The sequence below is a fragment of the Rattus norvegicus genome, chromosome 16 (assembly GCF_021556685.1).
Source record: "Rattus norvegicus strain SHRSP/BbbUtx chromosome 16, alternate assembly SHRSP_T2T, whole genome shotgun sequence".
Taxonomy (NCBI): domain Eukaryota; kingdom Metazoa; phylum Chordata; class Mammalia; order Rodentia; family Muridae; genus Rattus; species Rattus norvegicus.
In genome coordinates, this window is record NC_141549.1 from 1,530,938 (window position 1) to 1,550,000 (window position 19,063).

A 19,063-nucleotide genomic window follows, 5' to 3' on the forward strand; every position below is an offset into this window, starting at 1 on the left:
GCCTGACTTCCGTGTCTTCCTGGCTACAGCCCATGAGTGTTAGAAGGAGCAACTGGTACTTTTTCCAAGATGCAAGTAACATGCCATTTCCTCACAGGAAATATCTCTGTCTCTATCTCGAGATAGGTTGTGGAGGACATTGGTGATAACGAGAAGGGGCCCCAGGCTGTTGCAGGACCCCCATTAGTGAATAGCAACATGTCTGAGGAGCCCAAGCAGCAGAGGCAGGAACCCAGGCAAGGGTGGGAGGAGGTAGGTCTAAAACGAAGACAGTGAAGCCTTACCAGTTCCTGAGTACTCACCTCAGTCCTGTCTGCCGTGTCTGTCCTACACTATCTAGAGATGTCTGCCCCACTTCTGTGTACACCCCAGCTCTGGAAGAACTGAATTCCACACAGGGCCAAATCCCGAAGCTTAGCTAGGGCTCCCTCTCTTCCTAGGTCTAGTTGGTTTCGACCACGAGGCAAGTCCTGTCTGGGCTCTACAGCCATGCGGCTGTGTGTGTCCTGTGAGTAGAGGGTCCCTCTCTAGGCAGGCACCCGAAAGAACTGCTCACTCAGGCTCGCTGGGCACAGATTCTACCTCCACTGGAGGCCGAGAGTTTTGTGCGTGGTCTGGAAGGGAAAGGAGACTGGCTGAGACCCAGCTGCTGTTAGAGTCTGAGGGTGGTGAGGGGGTGGGGGTGAGGTGGCAATGACCTAGCCCAGGAGTGGGTCGCACCCACCTCCAGTACCGTTATGAGAGGTTGGTGGAATGCTCAATCAGGCAAGGGGCTGTCCTGTACGGGACTAAGAGTGAGTGAGGAGTGAGTGTTCTTTCAGGACATGCAGGGAGTTTCGGGGAGGCTGCTAACATGCACATCCTTGTAAGTCCCAGTGAGCCGCCAGTAGCATGCAGGCAGTGGTAAGCATGAAAATGCCGTGTCAGCTAGACGGTCTGCACAAATTAGCCCACTTAGTCCCATCGAGGACTCCTTAGGAAGTAGGTATGCATTCATTCCCTTTATAGCCAAGGAACTTGGCCTGAGGTCACACAGTAAGCTGCAGAGCCAAGATGCAGACTGATATAAAAGCCAGGCCTCTGGCCCTGCTTTCTACCTTCCTGCTGTCCCAGGCACAGCCACTCCGTTGTTCTCTTCCTAGATATCTTCAGACAGTTCACTTGGGACTCTTCCTTTTTATATCAGTTATGATTGAGCTTTTGGACTTTCCCACTGCCCACGTTTTTGTTATCTCACTGAGAACGTGGACATGGAAGAAACAGACTGCACCTCAGCCTGACCCAGCATGCTGAGGCCATTAGACAGTCACTGCACATACAAGCACACGCACACCACACACCACACGACATACCACATTCAGTTTCCTGTCTGTGGTGTAACCCTCATGTGATACCCACTCATTATCCTTGTCCTTATCTCATTGTCTGGGACTAGGAGAGGAGCCGGCTTTTGAGGCATGAGTGAGGGGTGTGTATGTGTGTGTGTGTGTGTGTGTGTGTGTGTGTGTGTGTGTGTGTGTGTGGCACCTGCTGGCCTTTCTGGGCTCCAGTGAGAGCCTGGTCACCAGCATGAGGCCACTGTGTTCTTCCTCTGCTCTCACAGGGGGCTGGTACTGATGAAGCCTGCCTGATTGAGATCCTGGCTTCCCGAAGTAACGAGCACATCCGGGAGCTAAACAGAGCCTACAAAACAGGTCTGAGGCTCCCTGGCAGCACCCTCTTGTCCTTGGCCTCCTTGTCCCCTGTTTCCTGTCATGCCCAACTCTCAGGGCTTTGACCCAAGGCCCAGCCCTGCCTGCTGTTTACACACAGGGCAGGTGCCTGTGGTTGGAAGGAGCTGAGAGAATCTTGAGTGGATTTGGGCCAGGTCTGACCATAGGTCAGGTCACCCTGAAGTCACAGCTTGTATGAGCCCGGAAGGTTAGATGGGTCACCTGTCACCTCCAGTCTCAGTCCCCAGGACCCTTGTCATGCCAATGCCCCCTACGAACTATGTCTTTAGAGGTAGCAGGCTTGTAGGATAGACCTGGTGTCTGTCTTCTCAGAGTTCAAAAAGACTTTGGAGGAGGCCATTCGAAGTGACACATCAGGACACTTCCAGAGACTCCTCATCTCTCTCTCTCAGGTACCTTCTTCAGCACAGGATATCAGAGTGGGAGCTGGGCAGGGGCAGGGAAAGCCAAGCACTGGCAAATGTGTGAGGAGGGGGAGGGGACAGTCTACCAAAGAGTGTCTTGGCCTCAGCATCCCGCTTCCTTTCAGGGAAACCGTGATGAAAGCACAAACGTGGACATGTCCCTTGTCCAGAGAGATGTCCAGGTGAGTCTGGTGGCTGGCGAGGTGCCAGTCTGGGCTAGCTGAACCAGTGCGGGCTCACACTTCCTGCTTCGTGGCCAGGTGCCTGGGAATGGAATGAGCGGTGGATACTGGTGGGTTCCGGGTGCTGCGGGTTTCTGAGGTGCCCGGGGACTTGACATTGAGCAGGGATCCTAGTTTTCTGGGTTTCCCACCTGTGAGAGGGACTTGGGTAATTAATGCTGCAGCTGTTAAAGATCTCGAGGACATGGGACTTCATGTGACTTGGTGCTTTCCCACGAAGGTACCTGTCTATCCAGCTTCTGAGTTGTGGGCCTAGAAATGAGCCGTCCTTAGCCCTGCATCCTAAAGTTTCTGCCCTTGTCACCCTATGAACTGCAGAGAGGGAGGGAATCCGCATCTGAACTAGCTGTCTAAGTTTGTGTTGCCTGCTGGCTAGTTGAGCCTGTCCTACCTTCTTAGTGTGATGGCCACACACACACACACACACACACACACACACACACACACACACACACACAAACACACACACAGCAAGTCTTCCAGGAAAGGCAGATTTTGGCTCTGTCCCCTCTTCCCTTCCTGACCTGCTCCGCCTCACCTCGACCTGAGGAATCTCAACCTGAGAGTGTCCTAGTAACCCTTAATTTCTATGACTCTCTGAGACCCAGGAGTCATCTTAGAGGTCGGGGCAAGGTTGCAGATTGGCAAACCTTCCTAGGTTTTAACAAGCCATTATGCCTATCAGCTTTTTCAAGTTTTGTTTTTATTTTATGCGTCTGAGTGTTTTGCCTGTGTGCATGTCTGTGAACCGTGTGTGAGCCTGGTGCCCAGTCATCGCTTTGTCCCCATAACTGATTAAGTGCCACAGTCCTTGTCACACATGCTTCTTACAGACAGTGAAGCTGCTTTCCGTGATCAGGAAATGTCACATAGGGATCTGGCAGCTGGCTTCAGTCCCGCAATCGAGATGTGGGTCTGTCAGCCGAGGACCTGTGTTCCTCTGTCCCGTCACTGAGAAGCACTGCCCCTGATATCAAGTCAGATCTAATCCTTATATTTGTTTTTATATGAGGAGATTGAGGTTCAGGAGCAAGAACCCTGCCCAGCATCCCACCACAAGCTGCTTCAGAGCCAGGACCTGAACTGGGCTTCTCTTTCCTCCTCTGTGGTGCTGGATGCTGGCTGAATACTCTGTGCTATGCACAGACAGATGAGGGGACGTGGATTGCTGGGGTCTGAGTCTGCTGTCAGCAGGGCCGACAGGGTCCAGCAAACTGGCACTGCCAGGGCCCTGCTCCTCCCCCGGGGGCTTTACAGAGCTAGATGCTGCCTGGGTGATCTGAGCCTGGGACCTGGATGATGCTTTCTGGACACAATCGTCTTCTTCCTCATCTAGGAGCTGTACGCAGCTGGGGAGAACCGCCTGGGAACAGATGAATCCAAGTTCAACGCAATTCTGTGCTCCCGGAGCCGGGCCCACCTCGTGGCAGGTGAGACTGTCCTGGGTGGGTTAGATGAGAGCAGACAGGCCTGCAGAATATTTGACTGATGTTCTCTGCATGGCCCTTCACTTCCTCGAGCGCCCCCTGGTGGTGTCTTAAAGGGAAAGGCAAGGAAATGGATTGGGGAGCAATGGCCCAGCAGGCAAAAACACAGTCAGCCCCTGACCGCCACACACGTGGCATGCCCAGTAACAACAAATATTGAATACATGAGCGTGGGTTTCTGTCTGTTAGAGGGTGGCGAGGTGTGATCTGTTTTCATGGGGTTCAGTTTCATGTCAGGAGATGGCTACTCAGGACCATCTGGAGCTGGTGGTGAATGTGTAGAATGGACTGGAAAATGAGTAGAAGGTGATGGAACTGAGTTGCGGGAGGGGCTGGGGGCAGTCGTGTGGTGAAGGCTGTGTGATCGAAAGCCCTAAAAGGGCAGGTGCAAAGGCCCTGCTGGACTTCCAGCATAGCCCAGGCGTAGCCATGGGGATGTGGGTATCTGGAGCAGATAGAGATGCGGCAGCAAGGGATGGGGTCAGAGGTGGGGCCTGCAGTGGAGGGAGTTAGGTGTCCATCCCGAGAGAGAAGTCAGAAGCGGCAGGAGGGCCCTCAGTGGGGTAGACCTCTTTCCTTCAGCTTGCAGAGCAACACGACGCCCAGATTCCCCAGGGCACCTGGGCCCCGGGTGTGATGCTGGGAGGCCAAGGTTGAGTTGATCAGGCAGAAAGCCATGCAGTGACCTAGGGGGAGCTGAGGAAAAGGGACCAGAATCTTGTCTGCTTGCTGAGAAGCTGGGGTGAGAAGGCCTAGGAGGAGTTCCATCAGCCAAGGGTGTGGAAAAGCAGTGGCTCTCAACTGAGCTTAGGAGCTTTGGATGGACTGGACATCAGGAGCAGAGGGCATCGGAACGGTAACTGTGCTGGCGAGCCCAGGTGGGGCGGGGGTGGGTGGGTGGGGTGTCCGAGAGATTTGGGGTTTGTCAGGTTGGGAGCTGTGAGGGATCAGGTATCTGAGGTCTTCAGACTGTAAGAGGTCTGCGAGGGGACCAGAAAGAGAGCAGCAGTTTGAAGGTGGGACCCTGAACTACTGTAGGAACACACAGAGCAGACAGTTAGATGGGAGGGCCCAGAGAACAAGAAGCCATGGCCACCTGTGTCCGAAGGCCATGTAGGCAGACGGGAGAGACCAGAACAGTGTAGACAGCTTGGGGCGCAACAGGGTAGGAGTGAGGCGAGGGAGTTCCCCAGGGCATGTGCATTCTGTCCCAGCAGTCAAGAGGTTAAAAAACGTCATTTTTTTTTTTTTACTGTTTGAGAATTTCATGTCTAGTTGACCCCCTTCATCCACCCATCCCCATACTCTCCACTTTTTTTCCCCAAATAAATGTCCTTTTTTGTTGTTGTTTTATATGTTTGCCTTTTGAGACAGGGTCCTACTAGGTAACTTTTGTGCTATAACTGGCTATGTAGAACAGGCTAGCCTCAAACTCTGCCTGCCTCTACTTCTTGTGGACTGAGATTAAAGGCATATGCTATCATATCCAGCTGTCTGTCTGTCTGTCTCTCTCTCTCTCCCCCTTCTCTCTCTTCCCCTCTCCCTTCCCCTCCCCCTCCCTCACCAATGACTGGATCCACTTATTGTTACCAGTACATACACTGATGTAGTGCCAGCTACTGAAACATGAGTGGATTCTCAGGGACCACGTTCTTAAAGAAAGCGGCCTCTAGCATCCATCCATCACTTGCTAATGGCTCCTCCCTAGGGGTGGGGTTTCATGAGCCCCTCTCTGTCCTCTCTGTCTGTGCTAGGCTTTTTGGCTTGACCTTGTGCATGCAGGCACAGCCACTGTGAGTTTGTCTGTACAGTGGCCCTGTTGTACCTGGTAATATTCGCTGCAGTCATCCACCATGTTGGCTCTTACAGCTCTTCTGCCTTCTTTCCTGAAGTGATCCCCGAGACTGGGGAGGAGGGGTATGATACAGATTACCCCCCCCCCCAAGGACTGAGCACGACAGTCTCATAGTCAACACATGCTGTGCACTTGTGATGTGGATTAATCTTTGTCTGTTTAATGAGTATAGATCATTGGGTCACTGTCAGGTTTCAGAGTGTTATGACATGGGAGAAAAATGAAGAGAATTTCAGAAAACATCAGATAAGCAGACACCATAGCTCTGGTATGAAGAGAACACCAATCTGGAAATGATTGGTTGAAAATGAGGCAGGGATAGGAAGAGAACTCGATGTTGATGGTAGCACTAGCCTCAGGTTCCTGGACTCTAGCATGGTTCCTTCTCATAAGAGCCAACAGCTCGTTCTGCAACACTCGGCAGCTCCTGGGTTTATAATTAAAAGCTTTCAGCACAGCGGAACAGGGTGGGTTGTGTCTGAGTGGGTTAGAGCTCACGTGGCTCAGAGTGGGGTAGAGCAAGACTAGCCTGCTGCGTGAAATAAGAGGGACGAGGGCTGGGAGTGTGGAGATGTGAGGACACTGTGGAGTGTGGGCTGAGATCAGTCAGCAGACTGCTCTGATAAAGGGATCATCTGACTGCAGGCCAGCGGGCAGCACACGGGACTCAGAGCAGAGAGCCGTGACCTTCATGAGAGCTCTCAGGCTGTGCAGGGCAGAGTGGAGAAGAGTTGGTACTCTTGGGGTGTGTCTCCTCTCGTGGGCTGGGCTTACGCAGCAGGAATGTGTTTTCTTAAGAGTTTTGGACACTCATAAGCTTGCCAGAATTAAGTCAGAAATACACTTAAATCTAGGGAATGACACACACCTGCAGTCTGGCTGCATGAGAGGCTGTGGTCCATGGAAGCTAGAGGGTTGGAGGATGTGTCGCCATTACATGCCAGAAGGAACAAAACAAGATGCATTTATTCTGCCTAGTTCAGCCCAGTGTGACTTAGAGACTCAACCCTGACAAACAGGAGGGCCCTGCTGATATAAAGTGCTGAATACATAGTGGGGCTTAGGAAAGAGCTGTGCTTGTGTGTGAAAAGCAAGACAAAAGACCCTACAGCCACCCATTGCAGGCCAAGATTTGTCCGTCCGCACACATGTGTCCTGACCTCCTGACTGTAGGTGTCACCGGTTAGCTTGCTGGCTCAGGACCCACCATTGTGGCATTATTGTAATACATATTCCAAGTTGCTGGAGGTCAGGACTACACCGTGGAGATTTGCGAGAACACGATTAAGGCTATGACCTGTGCCCCTTCTATTTTCTTGCTAGTTTTCAACGAGTATCAGAGGATGACAGGCCGAGACATCGAGAAGAGCATCTGCCGGGAGATGTCTGGGGACCTGGAGCAGGGCATGCTGGCTGTGGGTAGGCGTCTGACTGGGGCTCGCCTTGCCTGCCTGCCCACCCACTGGGCAGTGTGGGTTGCAAGCTGGGTGCTCAGTGTCCTGCGGTTGAAGGTGCTGTAGTGAGAGAACCACAGGGTCTGGGCTTGCTAATCTGGACCATCTGGCTGGTGGGCTCCGTGGCTCCTGTGCTGTGTGTCTGCAGAGCAGCTCTGCAGAAAGGAGCTGGGATCTGGGCGTTAGTGGGAGCCCGTCCAGCTTCTCTCCTAAAGGAAGGTGACTCACATCCTGCCAAATTTCCTCTAAAAATACATCCCTGTGGGCAATTGTCAGCTGTCTGTGATGGAAACACATGGAGGGATTTTTACTTGCAACAGCAAAACAGGCCCATTCTAGAGAGCGCTGGCTGAACTTCCAGCATGGGGAGTGTGCCTTCTGCAGCAAGTCTTGGCAGCTCTAGGAACTCCTCCTGATATGGAGCTGGTTCTTGCCCTGCGTCCCTGCCCCCTCCCTTTGTACTTGCTGAGGGACTGTTTGCCCATTTCTTATCGGGGTTTTTTTTTGTAGATTTTTCTGGCTAGAACAGGTAATAGATTTCCTTGCCTGCCCCGAGAATAGTACTGCACCCCCTTGACCTTTTCTCCATGAGGGTTTTTCTGTTTAATCCCTCATGCCTAGGGTCCCATGAAATTGGTGCCTCTTCGTGCCCACCCCCACCTCCAGCTATGCACAACCCTGGTGGGTTTTTTTGCTCAGTGATGGTTGGGATGGTGGTCCTACTGTGTGCGGAGCCACATTCATGGCGTCACAGTCAGCAGCAGAAGGAGATGGCTGGTGGCAGATTTGATGTCCAGGCTTCCTAGGAGGACATTTAGGTAGTGTGTGCCCTCCTGTGTCCTGCAGACGTTATGCTGTGTTTTTCTCTTGCAGTGAAATGCCTCAAGAACACCCCTGCCTTCTTTGCCGAAAGGCTCAACAAGGCTATGAGGGTACGAAGTCCTTGTGTGCAGTGGGGTTAATTCCTTAATTTCATCTTAAAGCCTCCTGTGTCTAAGGGGTCCACTGTGGGCTGAATATAGAAGGCAGGGGAGGGTTGGAGCTGGTGGGAAGCCCCATGCACTGACTTTGGATGACTCTTTAGGGAGCAGGAACAAAAGACCGGACCCTGATTCGCATCATGGTGTCTCGAAGCGAGCTTGACCTGCTGGATATCCGAGCAGAGTATAAGCGGATGTACGGCAAGTCACTGTACCACGATATCACGGTAAGGGATTAGGGGTCAGTAAGGCCTTCTCCTCATCCCAACACCTCCAGGCCCTCCCCGGCTCCCTTCCCTCTCTAGAATAGCCCTGTGTTTGACCACGTGGGCTTCTTCATCTGCTCACCTCCAAACTGATCACAAGATCCTGAGGAGCAGGTTACAACCCTGTGACCCTACGTTGCTAACTTCTAGGATCCCAGTGCTTTGTAACTTAACAGGGATGTCTTCCAATGAATGGTATAAAGAACTCTCAGACCTTCCCCTGTGGAGTCCCTAACCTTCAGAGTCCCCAGGGTCTGTGGAGCTCGGCTCTTGCTTCCTGAGTTCCAGCTTCTACATTCACTTTCTAGTGGAGACCGCATCCACAGCTCAGCCTTGGGTCACAGCCTGGGAGTCTGATCCTGGTTTTTCTGCTTGGTAACCTCATGACCCTTGAACAGTGTCCCACAAACCTCCGAAGCTCTGGTCGGCATCTCTGAAGAGAGTCAGTCGTTCCCCCACAGGTGTGGTGGCGGTCTTCTCGAATGCCGGAGGAAACGCCGTGTGCCCAGAGCTGGGCTGGAGGAAGTTGTCACTAGGTCACCAGCAAGCTCTGCAGGGCCTGATTTCAGAGCTGACATTTGATATTGTCAGGCTCATCTTAGAAGAGAAGTCATGAAAATGAGGCAGAGAATCTGTCTTTACTGTCAGAGTTTGGCCTAGGTCACTAGTATTCTGTAACAGCTAAAGCTGCCACAGATCTTGTCTTCAGAGAGCTTCCAAAAAGCTTAGGATGTCAGAAAAATGATCTGAAATTAGCTAAGCCTGAGCAGTCGTCCCCGAGAAAGCACAGGGGTGTCAGACAGATTGATCTGTGGAGAAGTGAAGACTGCAGGGGCAATGGTGTCCTCCATGGGTGGCCACAAAGATGATGCGATCAAGGAAAAACACAACATCGCTTTCCAGTAGAACCCAGTGTAAAGGGTAGTGGTGGTCAGCCTGGGTGGGGGGGTTCTTCTACTGTATTGTGTATGTATGCGTCATGTATGTATGCAGTATGTATGTATTATATGTGTGTGTACTGTGTGTGTACTATGTATGTATGTATGTATTATGTATTATGTATTATGTATGTATGTACGTACATATGTATGTATGCATACGCCTGCCTGTGCAGGCCAGCGTCAACATTGAGTATCATTCCTCAGAAGCTATCCATGTTGATTTTTAAGAGTCTCTCACTGGGACCTAAGGCTTACTGATTAGGCTAGACTCAGCCCCAGGGATCTGCCTGGCTTCACCTTCCCAGAGCTGGGTTACAAACACATGCCATCCAGCCTGGATCTTGGCTCTTGTTTTGCATAGAATCCGGGGGCTGCTGCTGGACAGCTCTCGTACAAGGGAGGTCCGAACTGCATGCTCTGAATGGGAACTCTTGCTTCTGGCGGGCCTGCCTCCCACAAGGACACTTGAGGCCTTGCCTCTCTTAACCCTTGCTCTTGTTTCTGCAACCAGGGAGACACTTCTGGGGATTATCGGAAGATCCTGCTGAAGATCTGTGGTGGCAACGACTGAGCGGTGGCAGTGGCTCACCTGTGCCCCCTGCTGGCCCCCTGCTGGCAGTGGCCAGGAAACGTCCCGAAGAGCACACCAGTTTCCCCCAATCTATCTAGTACCCACAAGTGCACCCCCCAGCCATCCACCCATCCCCAAAGCCATGACCTTTTCCTTCTGGTCCCCCCTCATCCACGTATTGTGCCGAAGGGCCCAGGTGGGCCAGGTTCTCAGGTGACCATCTCCCTGGCCCTCACAGCCCCTTGCTGTGCAGAATTGATGTTTATCTCTCCTGGTTCCTACACTCATTCCTCGCTGCTTGTGGCTAAGACTCTTAGCTTTGTTATAGACGTGTGATTTTTGTATTTTTATTTGAAAACTTTTTTTAACCATCGCTGCCAGACAGACGCATACAAGCATGCTTACTGTATACATGTTTCTGGAGAGAATGGTAGGTGAGCGGGCCACCCGTCTTTGCCTAGGACAAAAGGGAGGTCTTGTAACGGTACTGTGGTGTCTGGTGAGAATGTGTCATGAGTTTTGTTTTTGCCAAACTCACACTCTTTTTTAGAAGAGGCCAGAAAATCATTTGTTCCACTTTCCATGTAAAACCATGCAAGAATTAAAGCCAGGCCCCGTGCCAGTGGCAGGGATCCTTGTAGTTTGGAATGTGCCTTAAACCTGAATGTCTGTAGCCAAAAGCTGTTTCCAAATTAAAGTCAGCCAATTCTGGAACATTCTGGAAATGTCTTTCTGCTGCCAGCGTGTTTTCTTCCGCTTTATGACTCAGAGATCCCGGCCCTGTTAGCCAGTGGAAAATGGATCTGCCGAACTAGAAACATGCATCATACACTGTGGAAATCCAGTCCCAAGCACAAGTTAACCTGGCAGGGATTGTGTGTTAAGGATATACAAAGGGTGCTCTCCAGATTCACATGGGGGCCAGGTAGTGACGAGGCACAGGACCTGGACCCGATGCAGAGTGATAGAGTTCCCTGAGTGAGGTCTCCTAGGTCCTGGGAAAGGACCTGTGGTTTCTTGGGTGGCCTCTCAGGGAGACTAGTCAGGAGGATGGGAACAACCGGGGGGCGGGGGGTGCTCCAGCAGCCAGCTACCTTGGGATATCTCATCAGAAGGGCAGTCTTCGCTCCAGCCCCGCAGGATCCCTGATCCTTGGTGTCTGGAGAGGGAAACTGCAGGGACAGTGTCTAGCATTCATTGTCATGTCCAGGAGCATAGAGCTCGGCTTGCTGGCTGGAGGTCTCCCATCACTTCTCCTGCGATAGCTTGAGATAATGACATGCTAGAAAAGCAAGTTATCTCTAGCCTCTGCGTCCAGTCCAGAACCCCAGAGAGGCCTCAGCTGAGCTGCAGCCTCATGTTTCCCCAACAGTGGTAGGGTAGGTGACTCTCAGGAGTAATAAAGCAACTGTGCGCTAAACACCACTGTTGTGGATGACACTGGCAGCCATATTGTTCACAGACCCCAAGAGCCATTAACAGGTGGGTGCGGTGATACAATAGAACATATGTTGCCATAGATGAAGGAATGATACGCTGTATCATGGATGAACTTTGAGAATTTGTCCGGTAAAAGCCTGATACAAAAGGACTCTTGGCTCCATTCACAGAAGCTGCCCTCAATAGGCAGGTCCAGGAAATGCACGATTGCTAGAGTGTTAGCATGGGAGGAGGTGGAAGGGAAGTGACTCCTGTATAGGTCCAAAGTTCTTTCTGGGGTATTGAAAATGTCCTGGACGTCATTAATGGTGATTACTCTTCAGACACACGAGAAGCCACAGAATTTGTCTAAGTTAAAATGGTAATTTTTGCTGGGTGTATACCTTTAAATTGGTCTACATGCCGCATCATTCCCCTAAGTGAATTTTATGTAAGAACTTTGTCTACTGAAATCATATCAATCTATCTCATAATTCAACATGTATAATATATAATTATTGATATATATGAAATATCACATGTGATATATATATAAAAGAAGTTCATCTCTGGATTCACAACCAGGGAACAGGATTCTTGAGGTACGGACAATTCCTCACCACCAGGATGGCAGGGTGGGGAATCACATGAAGGCAGAGATTCTGATGGGGGTGAGTTGGATCTTGTGTTCCTGACAGTCTCCTGAGTGGCAATGGCTGTCTTGTGGTCTGAGCGGCAAGGCTGCATAACGGGCCTACTGTGCACGGTTACCCCTCTAGGCCTCTGGTGTCTCACATCCTGTGAATCAGTTTCCAGGGTTTGTCTCTAAGAAAGTTGGAAGACCCGTTGCACAGGCTACCCAGGCCTGAGAGTTAGAACAGCAGTGTGGGGTTCAGGGCATAAGAAGGAGCTGGAGCTGTGGTAATGGAGGTCACGGCTAGCAAACGGGGTCCCAGATAGTAGCTTTTATTTCACACCATGGTGGGGCAGGAAGGCAGGAAAACCTAGCTTGGTTCTCAGAGTGATGACTTCAGCTGATAGGCTCCACCATGCCTGGTAGTCAGAAGCCGTCTGCAAGAAAAGGGGTGCCCTAAGTGAGCAGCAGAGGAGGCTGAAGGATGCCCTTGCCCTTGCTGTGCCTATCGACTGTGACTGCCTCTTTCCAGCTTTCTGGTCCCTTGGGACAGCAGTGGAAAACAAAAGAAACAGGACCCTTCCAGGGATCCCAGGGGTTGGGGAGAATAGGTGGAAGGGCACAGGAGTGGGAATACTTGGAATGAGGTGCTCTGCCCTGGACTGCATAACATACCCCGTGCCTCCTGCAGCCAGGGACCCTAGATGTCAGGTCCAGCAGACATCTGAGCCACTCACCATCTCCAAGCAGGTCAGGTTTGGGGCTGAAGGGTCCTGGGGGTAGGTTTGAAGCCAGTTCCTCCAGCAGGCCCAGCAGACCTGTCACTTCTGCCTCCAGGTGCTCCACGGTCTTCTCCACCGTCTGGAGTGGGAGGGTGGGGCAAAGTCAAGCACAGAAGTTGGCCAACTTTACCTTAGCTCGTGGAGAAGGAACTGGGTGCTGTCCAGTCCTGGCTGTCACCCAATCTCTGCTCAGTTTCCCTAGGTAAGAACATCACAGGCCGCATTCTCCCTTTGTCCTTTTAAGGATCCTCCTGTCTGACACTCAAATGTGCCAGCATGGCTTTGCACAGGGACACTAAGCACCTTTTTGTTTGGGAGGAGCCTATAAGAGTGCACATTCCTTTTGCTGCACCGCCCCCTTGTGGCCCATTCATCGAATGACAGGTTTGGGATTTTAAAGTTTGTTCTAGGGGTTTGCTTTAAAGAAACCGATGTGTGTTGCTACAGCTCCTGGCAACCTAATAAAGCCAATAGGCCTCATGTCAGAACAGTGCGTTCATGCTTAAAATAGAAAAATAAGGGGGCTGGGGATTTAGCTCAGTGGTAGAGCGCTTACCTAGGAAGCGCAAGGCCCTGGGTTCGGTCCCCAGCTCCGGGAAAAAAAAAAAAAGAAAAATAAGAAAACCAGCTACATTATTATTAATTGTCTTGAGGGTAAGTGGCAGAAAGGGCAAAAGTCAATCTTAGGAGCTGCCCGTGTGTGTGTGTGTGTGTGTGTGTGTGTGTGTGTGTGTGTGTGTGTGTCCAGGGTGGGGGCGGGGCATGCACACTCACACCACTGGGAGTGTGTGTGGAGAGGTCAGAGAACCTCTGCAGGAGTCACTTCTCTCTTCCCACTTTGAAAGCCCTGGGGGCTTGGCAGTGGTGGTCTACACCTTAATCCCAGCCCTGGGAGGCCGAGGGAAGAGGATCCTTGAGGTTCAGGACAGCTAGGTACACAGAGAAACCCCGTCTAAGGGGAACAAAGAAAGAAAGGAGAGAAGGGGGCTGGGGGGGGGGGGGAGTAAGTCCCTGGGATCAAACTCATTAAGCTTGAACGTAGATACCCAGTAGGTAAGCCATCTCACTGGACTCGTCTTGCTTGTGAGCCAGGCTCTCTTACTGTTGCATGGTTAGGCCAGGCTGACTGCTGTGACCTCAGGGATCCTCCTGTCTCTTCCTCTTCAGTGCCAGGACGCCACAGTGCCTGTTTTGTGAGCTCTGGGGATGGAACCTGGCTCCTTATGCTTACAGGATAAGCATTTTAGAGACTGAGCTATTTCCTTGGCTCCCCAAATTAAAATGTTGATACACCAGTATATATAATTAAATGGTAGTTAAACTTGCTAAATAACATAATCTAACACCGGGCCCAGGGACTGCTGCCATCTTGACCAGATGTAAATGACATGCTGAAGTTCTCTCTCTCTCTCTCTCTCTCTCTCTCTCTCTCTCTCTCTCTGCGTGCGTGTGTGTGTGTGTGTGTGTGTGTGTGTGTGTAGGGGTTGTCCATGCCTGTGGTCCTAGCACTCAAGAGGCAGGAGAGAGACCCTGTGCAAAAAGCAAACAAGCCAATAAAACCCAACAGCAACAAAGAGTGTGGTGGCCCATGCTTTTAATCCCAGCACCGAGAAGTTAGAGGCAGGTGGATTTCTCTGAGTTCAAGGGCAGCCTGATCTACAGAGTGAGTTCCAGAACATCCCTGTCTCAAAAAGCAAAAACAAAAACAAAGCAAAGATGTTTTCAGCAATGGACCCTAAGTTATGATTCCCCACAAAACTTGATGGTTGAATCTCCCCCCCTTCCCTGGTGTCTTGGTCAGGGTTTCTATTGCTGCAACACCGAAACCAAAAGAGCAAGTTGGGGAGGAAAGGGTTTATTCTTTTACACTTCCACACTGCTGTTCATCACCAAAAAGAAGTCAGGGCAGGAACTCAACCACAGCAGGAACCTGGAGGCAGGAGCTGATGCAGAGGCCATGGAGGGGTGCTGCTTACTGGCTTGCTCCTCATGGTTTGCTTAGCCTGCTTTCTTATAGAACCCAGGACCATCAGCCCAAGAATGGGACCACCCACAGTGGGCTGGGCCCTCCCCCATTACTCGATACTTAAGAAAGAAATGCCTTACAGCTGGATCTTATGGAGGCATTTTCTCCACTGAGGCTCCTTCCTCTCTGATGACTCCAGCTCACATCAAATCGATGCACAAAACCAACCAGTACTTCCCACTAGGGGAAAAATCGCAGGCTGTGTGCAAGCAATACCTCCTAGGACTAGGAGGAAGGGTGTATAAGACATTACCCAACTGAACATCCCAGTTAGAGCATGGAGTTGTTAACCTGGCCTCTGAGGAATGGGACCAGCCTGGGTTTTCGAACATTTGTACTCCACAAAGCTTCCAGCCTGGCAGATGGCCGTGAAGCTTCACGATCCCTTCCTCCCATACCCTCCTTACCTCTTCCACAATGTTCAACCGGCCTTGGACAGCCATGTGTCTGTCACAGCCTGGGCTCCAAGCTAGATCTTCTCCAGGGCCACTGGGGGACTCAGCAGCTGTAAGGAAGACAAGTGTTGTCACCGTGGAGGCAGTGGTTCCCTTGAGGTACTAGAGGGCTCTGCAAAATACCAGGCTTAGGGGAGCGGGATTCTGAAATGAGACATGAGGTCATGCAGGGGATGAAGACATGAGGCACCACCCTAATACTCCCCTGTCTCCAGACCTAGGAGGGCACTCTCAAGGAGGTAGTGTCTAGGCTGTGTAGCACCAAGACAGGAAAGGTTTTGACTGCTTGCAAAGACATGGAGAGAAGCATGACTTCCTTGGACAAACTGTCCAGGGAGTTGGAACGCCTGCAGAGTAATGGGTCTCAACTAGAAAGGGGTCTCAGGATCAAAGCCAAGGACAGCACTTGGACCCAGGGACCTGGAGAATGTGGAGGAATGCGACTTTGGAGGGAGACAGTGTCGGCAGTAATCTAAGCTAGAAATGACCAGCCAGAGAGTATCGGGTAGAACCCAGGGAGGAAACTGAGCAGCACTGGGAACCAGCTAGTCTGAGCTGCCGCTCCCCACGCCCAGAGCCACACTGCTAGTGAGATCATAGTTAAACCGACTATGCTGACTGTCCTTGGTGGTCTGCTTGACTAAATCTGGAATTATCTAAGACCCAAGATGCTGGGCACACCTTCGAGGGTTTTATCTTAATTATTTGGATTAATTACTTATTAGTACAGATTTTTAAGGTGGGGAAATCTGTCTTTAATACAAGCTCTACCTTCCGTTGGCAGACATGGAAGGCCAGGCAGTGATGGAGCATGCCTTAAATCCCAGTGCTTAGGAGGCAGAGGCAGTCAGTTGGACCTCTGAGTTTGAGGTCAGCCTGGTCTACAGAGAGCATTCCAGGACAGCCAGGGCTACACAGCAAAAAACAAAACAAAACAAAACAAAACAAAACAAAACAAGATAAGGACAAAGGAAGGAGTTTGCTCTCTTCGCTTTCTTGCTCTTACTGGCAAACCCTTTCCGTCACCAACATAAGAGCCTACTTCTTTGGGATTCCAGAAAAACTGAAGACCAGCTGGATATTCCAGATTCATGGACGAAGCATCTACTGGGTTTTGGACCTTTTGTTGGAAGGCATCCATTGTCAGATTAGCTGGACCACAGCCTGTGAGCCTCCTCAGGAATCCACCTTCTATAGATCAATCAATTCATTCTTAGTCATGTGTCCCTATCACCTTCTGGAGAACCCTAACTAGTACACCTCCTCGACTCTTGACTCATGATTCTCCTCATTCACTGAGGTTAGACCTGGCACCACCAACTCTGACACAGAAGTGCCAGCGTCCTGGTTCTGAACTTGGGCTGCAGTGGGTCTATCTGAGGCATTAGATGTGCCCGAGACCTTAGGAAATGCCTGTCTCCTGGAAGCAGGTGCTGTACTGGGAGTGAGAAGACGAGGAGATTATTCAGACTGTAGAGAGGGCGAGGAGCCTAAAGTGGCAGGAAGGGTTAACACTGGAAAAGAGAGACAGGAATGTCCCTGCTCAATGTTAGCTCGGTCCCCTATGGGATGTGCATAGTGTGCAGGAAGGGAAGGAAAGGTCAGAAGCTGGAACCTCAGATATTTCTTCAGGAAGCTTGGAAGGAAGGGAGGGAGGGAGGGAGGGAGGGAGGGAGGGAGGGAGGGAGGGAGGGAAGGAGGGAGGGAAGGAGGGAGGGAGGGAGGAAGGAAGGGAGGAAAGAAGAGGAAGGGAGGGAGGGAAGGAGGGAGGGAAGGAGGGAGGGAGGGAGGGAGGGAGGGAAGGAAGGAAGGGAGGGAGGGAAGGAAGGAAGGGAGGGAGGGAGGGTGGGAGGGAGGAAGGGAGGGAGGGGGGTGGGAGGGAGGAAGGAAGGAAGGAAAGAAGAGGGAGGGAGGAAGGGAGGGAGGGAAGGAGGGAGGGAGGGAGGGAGGGAAGGACGGAGGGAGGGAGGAAAGGAGGGAGGGAGGGAGGAAGGGAGGGAAGGAGGGAGGGAGGGAGGAAGGGAGGGAAGGAGGGAGAGAGGGAGGGAGGGAAGGAGGGAGGGAAGGAGGGAGGGAGGGAAGGAAGGGAGGAAAGAAGAGGGAGGAAGGGAGGAAAGAAGAGGGAGGGAAGAAGGGAGGGAGGGAAGGAGGGAGGGAGGGAAAAAAAGGAAGGGAGGGAGGGAAGGAGGGAGGGAGGGAAAAAAAGGAAGGGAGGGAGGGAGGGAAGGAGGGAGGGAAGGAAGGAAGGGAGGGAGGGAGGGTGGGAGGGAGGGAAGGAGGGAGGGAGGAAGGAAGAGGGAGGAAGGGAGGGAGGGAAGGAGGGAGGGAAGGAGGGAGGGAGGGAAAAAAAGGAAGGGAGGGAGGGAGGGAGGGAGGAAGGAAGGAAGGGAGGGAGGGAGGGTGGGAGGGAGGAAGGAAGGAAGGAAAGAAGAGGAAGGGAGGAAGGGAGGGAGGGAAGGAGGGAGGGAGGGAGGGAGGGAGGGAGGGAGGGAGGGAGATCAGTTCGCCATGGCCAGAGAATTGTGTACTATTGTCCTGGGTGTTTTCCTGGACTTTGGAAAACACAGCCATGCTCATAGGGACAGAAAGGGAACAGACGTGAAGGAATGTACTTCCATGCAGGGTCTGAGAAGGTCAGAACAGAGCATCAACTTTTCTGGAACTGGAGTTACAGACAGGATGGTTGTGAGTTTCCTTGTGGGAGCTGAGACCTGAACCCAGGACTTCTTCATGAGCAGCAAGTGCTCTTTACTGCTGAGCCATCTCTCCCACCCAGACACTTATTTTAAACTCTATAGTGTCTGCATTTGTGCATGTGAGTGCAAGTGCCCACAGAGCCCAGAAGAGGGCCCCAGACCCTCTGTAGCTGCAGTTACAGGCAGTTGTGAGCCACCCAATGTAGGGGCTAGGAACTGAAGCGGGGTCCTTCATAAGAGTGGTACACACTGTTCACTACTGCCATGTCCTCTGCCTGGTGGAACTGTTAGCTAAAAGCAGAAGCCGTGATTGGGCTAAGTGAGAAGATTCACAATGCCAAGGACGATGAAGAAAAGACCTTCAGCTCAGGCCTTCCTGCTGGAAGGCTGTGCTCGGTGATCCGAGATGCCTGTGAGAGACAGAGATCCAGACTAGCCTCGGTGAGGGGACTCCACATTTGTTTCAGCTTAAGCTGGGCGCTCAGCCAGGAGAGTTGTGGGAGGCAAGAAGAGCTCTTCTTAGTCCAGGGTGGGCTGTTTGGGGAAGACGAAGGCGTCCTGGTGGGAGTCTGCAAACACACACTCCCTGTATACCCAGCCTAGAGGCCTTCAGCCAGGTTACTCTAGGACAGTGGTTCTCAACCTGTGGGTTCTTTGGGGGTCACACCAGATACCATGCATATCAGCAATTTACATCAATTTGTAACAGTAGCAAAATTACAGTTACAAAGTAGCAAAGAAATAATTTCATGGCAGGGGTCACCACAACATGAGGAACTGTATGAAAAGACCGCTCCATTAGGAAGGTTGGGAAGCACTGATCTAAGAGGATCACCTGCCCCTGCTGAGTCCCCTTACCCAGGAGAAGCCAGCAGCTGTGGGTGTCTTGAGCAACACGCCTTTGCTCTTCTTCCACTGTTCTCCAGAGTCTGTGAGGAGATCTAACTTGGCTCCAGAAGCCCTCCAGGAAAGAGGCTGGGGTGAGCTCACTCCCCTCGATCAACACTAATCCCTCACATCTGGATGGAGCTGTGCTCTGAGCTCATCCAGGCCTCCTGAGGACTCATCTGACAGAAAGCTTGGAGCACAACCCTAACAACTGTCCTCCAGGCCCAGCT

General features: G+C 51.8%; 2 protein-coding genes across 8 annotated transcripts in view; one reads left to right on the forward strand and one right to left on the reverse strand.

Annotated features, from left to right (window-relative positions):
- The window catches only part of Anxa11 (annexin A11), a 44,914-nt gene extending 34,252 nt beyond the window's left edge, over positions 1–10,662 (forward strand). For 4 of the 7 annotated variants that reach the window (XM_087587589.1, XM_087587588.1, XM_087587590.1 and 1 more), the window contains exons 9-16: positions 1,604–1,694; positions 2,046–2,125; positions 2,263–2,319; positions 3,716–3,809; positions 7,045–7,140; positions 8,049–8,107; positions 8,260–8,382; positions 9,874–10,662. In XM_087587589.1, coding sequence (XP_087443715.1) covers positions 1,604–1,694; positions 2,046–2,125; positions 2,263–2,319; positions 3,716–3,809; positions 7,045–7,140; positions 8,049–8,107; positions 8,260–8,382; positions 9,874–9,933 — 660 coding nt within the window. In that variant the 3' untranslated portion in view covers positions 9,934–10,662. Of the gene's footprint in view, positions 1–126; positions 292–1,603; positions 1,695–2,045; positions 2,126–2,262; positions 2,320–3,715; positions 3,810–7,044; positions 7,141–8,048; positions 8,108–8,259; positions 8,383–9,873 lie in introns of those variants that run through there. The other 3 variants (XM_087587592.1, XM_087587593.1, NM_001011918.1) reach the window with 2 other exon arrangements.
- Positions 10,663–12,302: 1,640 nt separating this feature from the next.
- Plac9 (placenta associated 9) overlaps positions 12,303–19,063 on the reverse strand; it is a 14,837-nt gene continuing 8,076 nt past the window's right edge. Inside the window, exons 2-4 of the mRNA NM_001108395.2 lie at positions 15,202–15,299; positions 12,724–12,847; positions 12,303–12,423 (exon numbers count right to left, since the gene is read on the reverse strand). Coding sequence (NP_001101865.2) covers positions 12,413–12,423; positions 12,724–12,847; positions 15,202–15,299 — 233 coding nt within the window. The 3' untranslated portion in view covers positions 12,303–12,412. The remainder of the gene's footprint in view (positions 12,424–12,723; positions 12,848–15,201; positions 15,300–19,063) is intronic.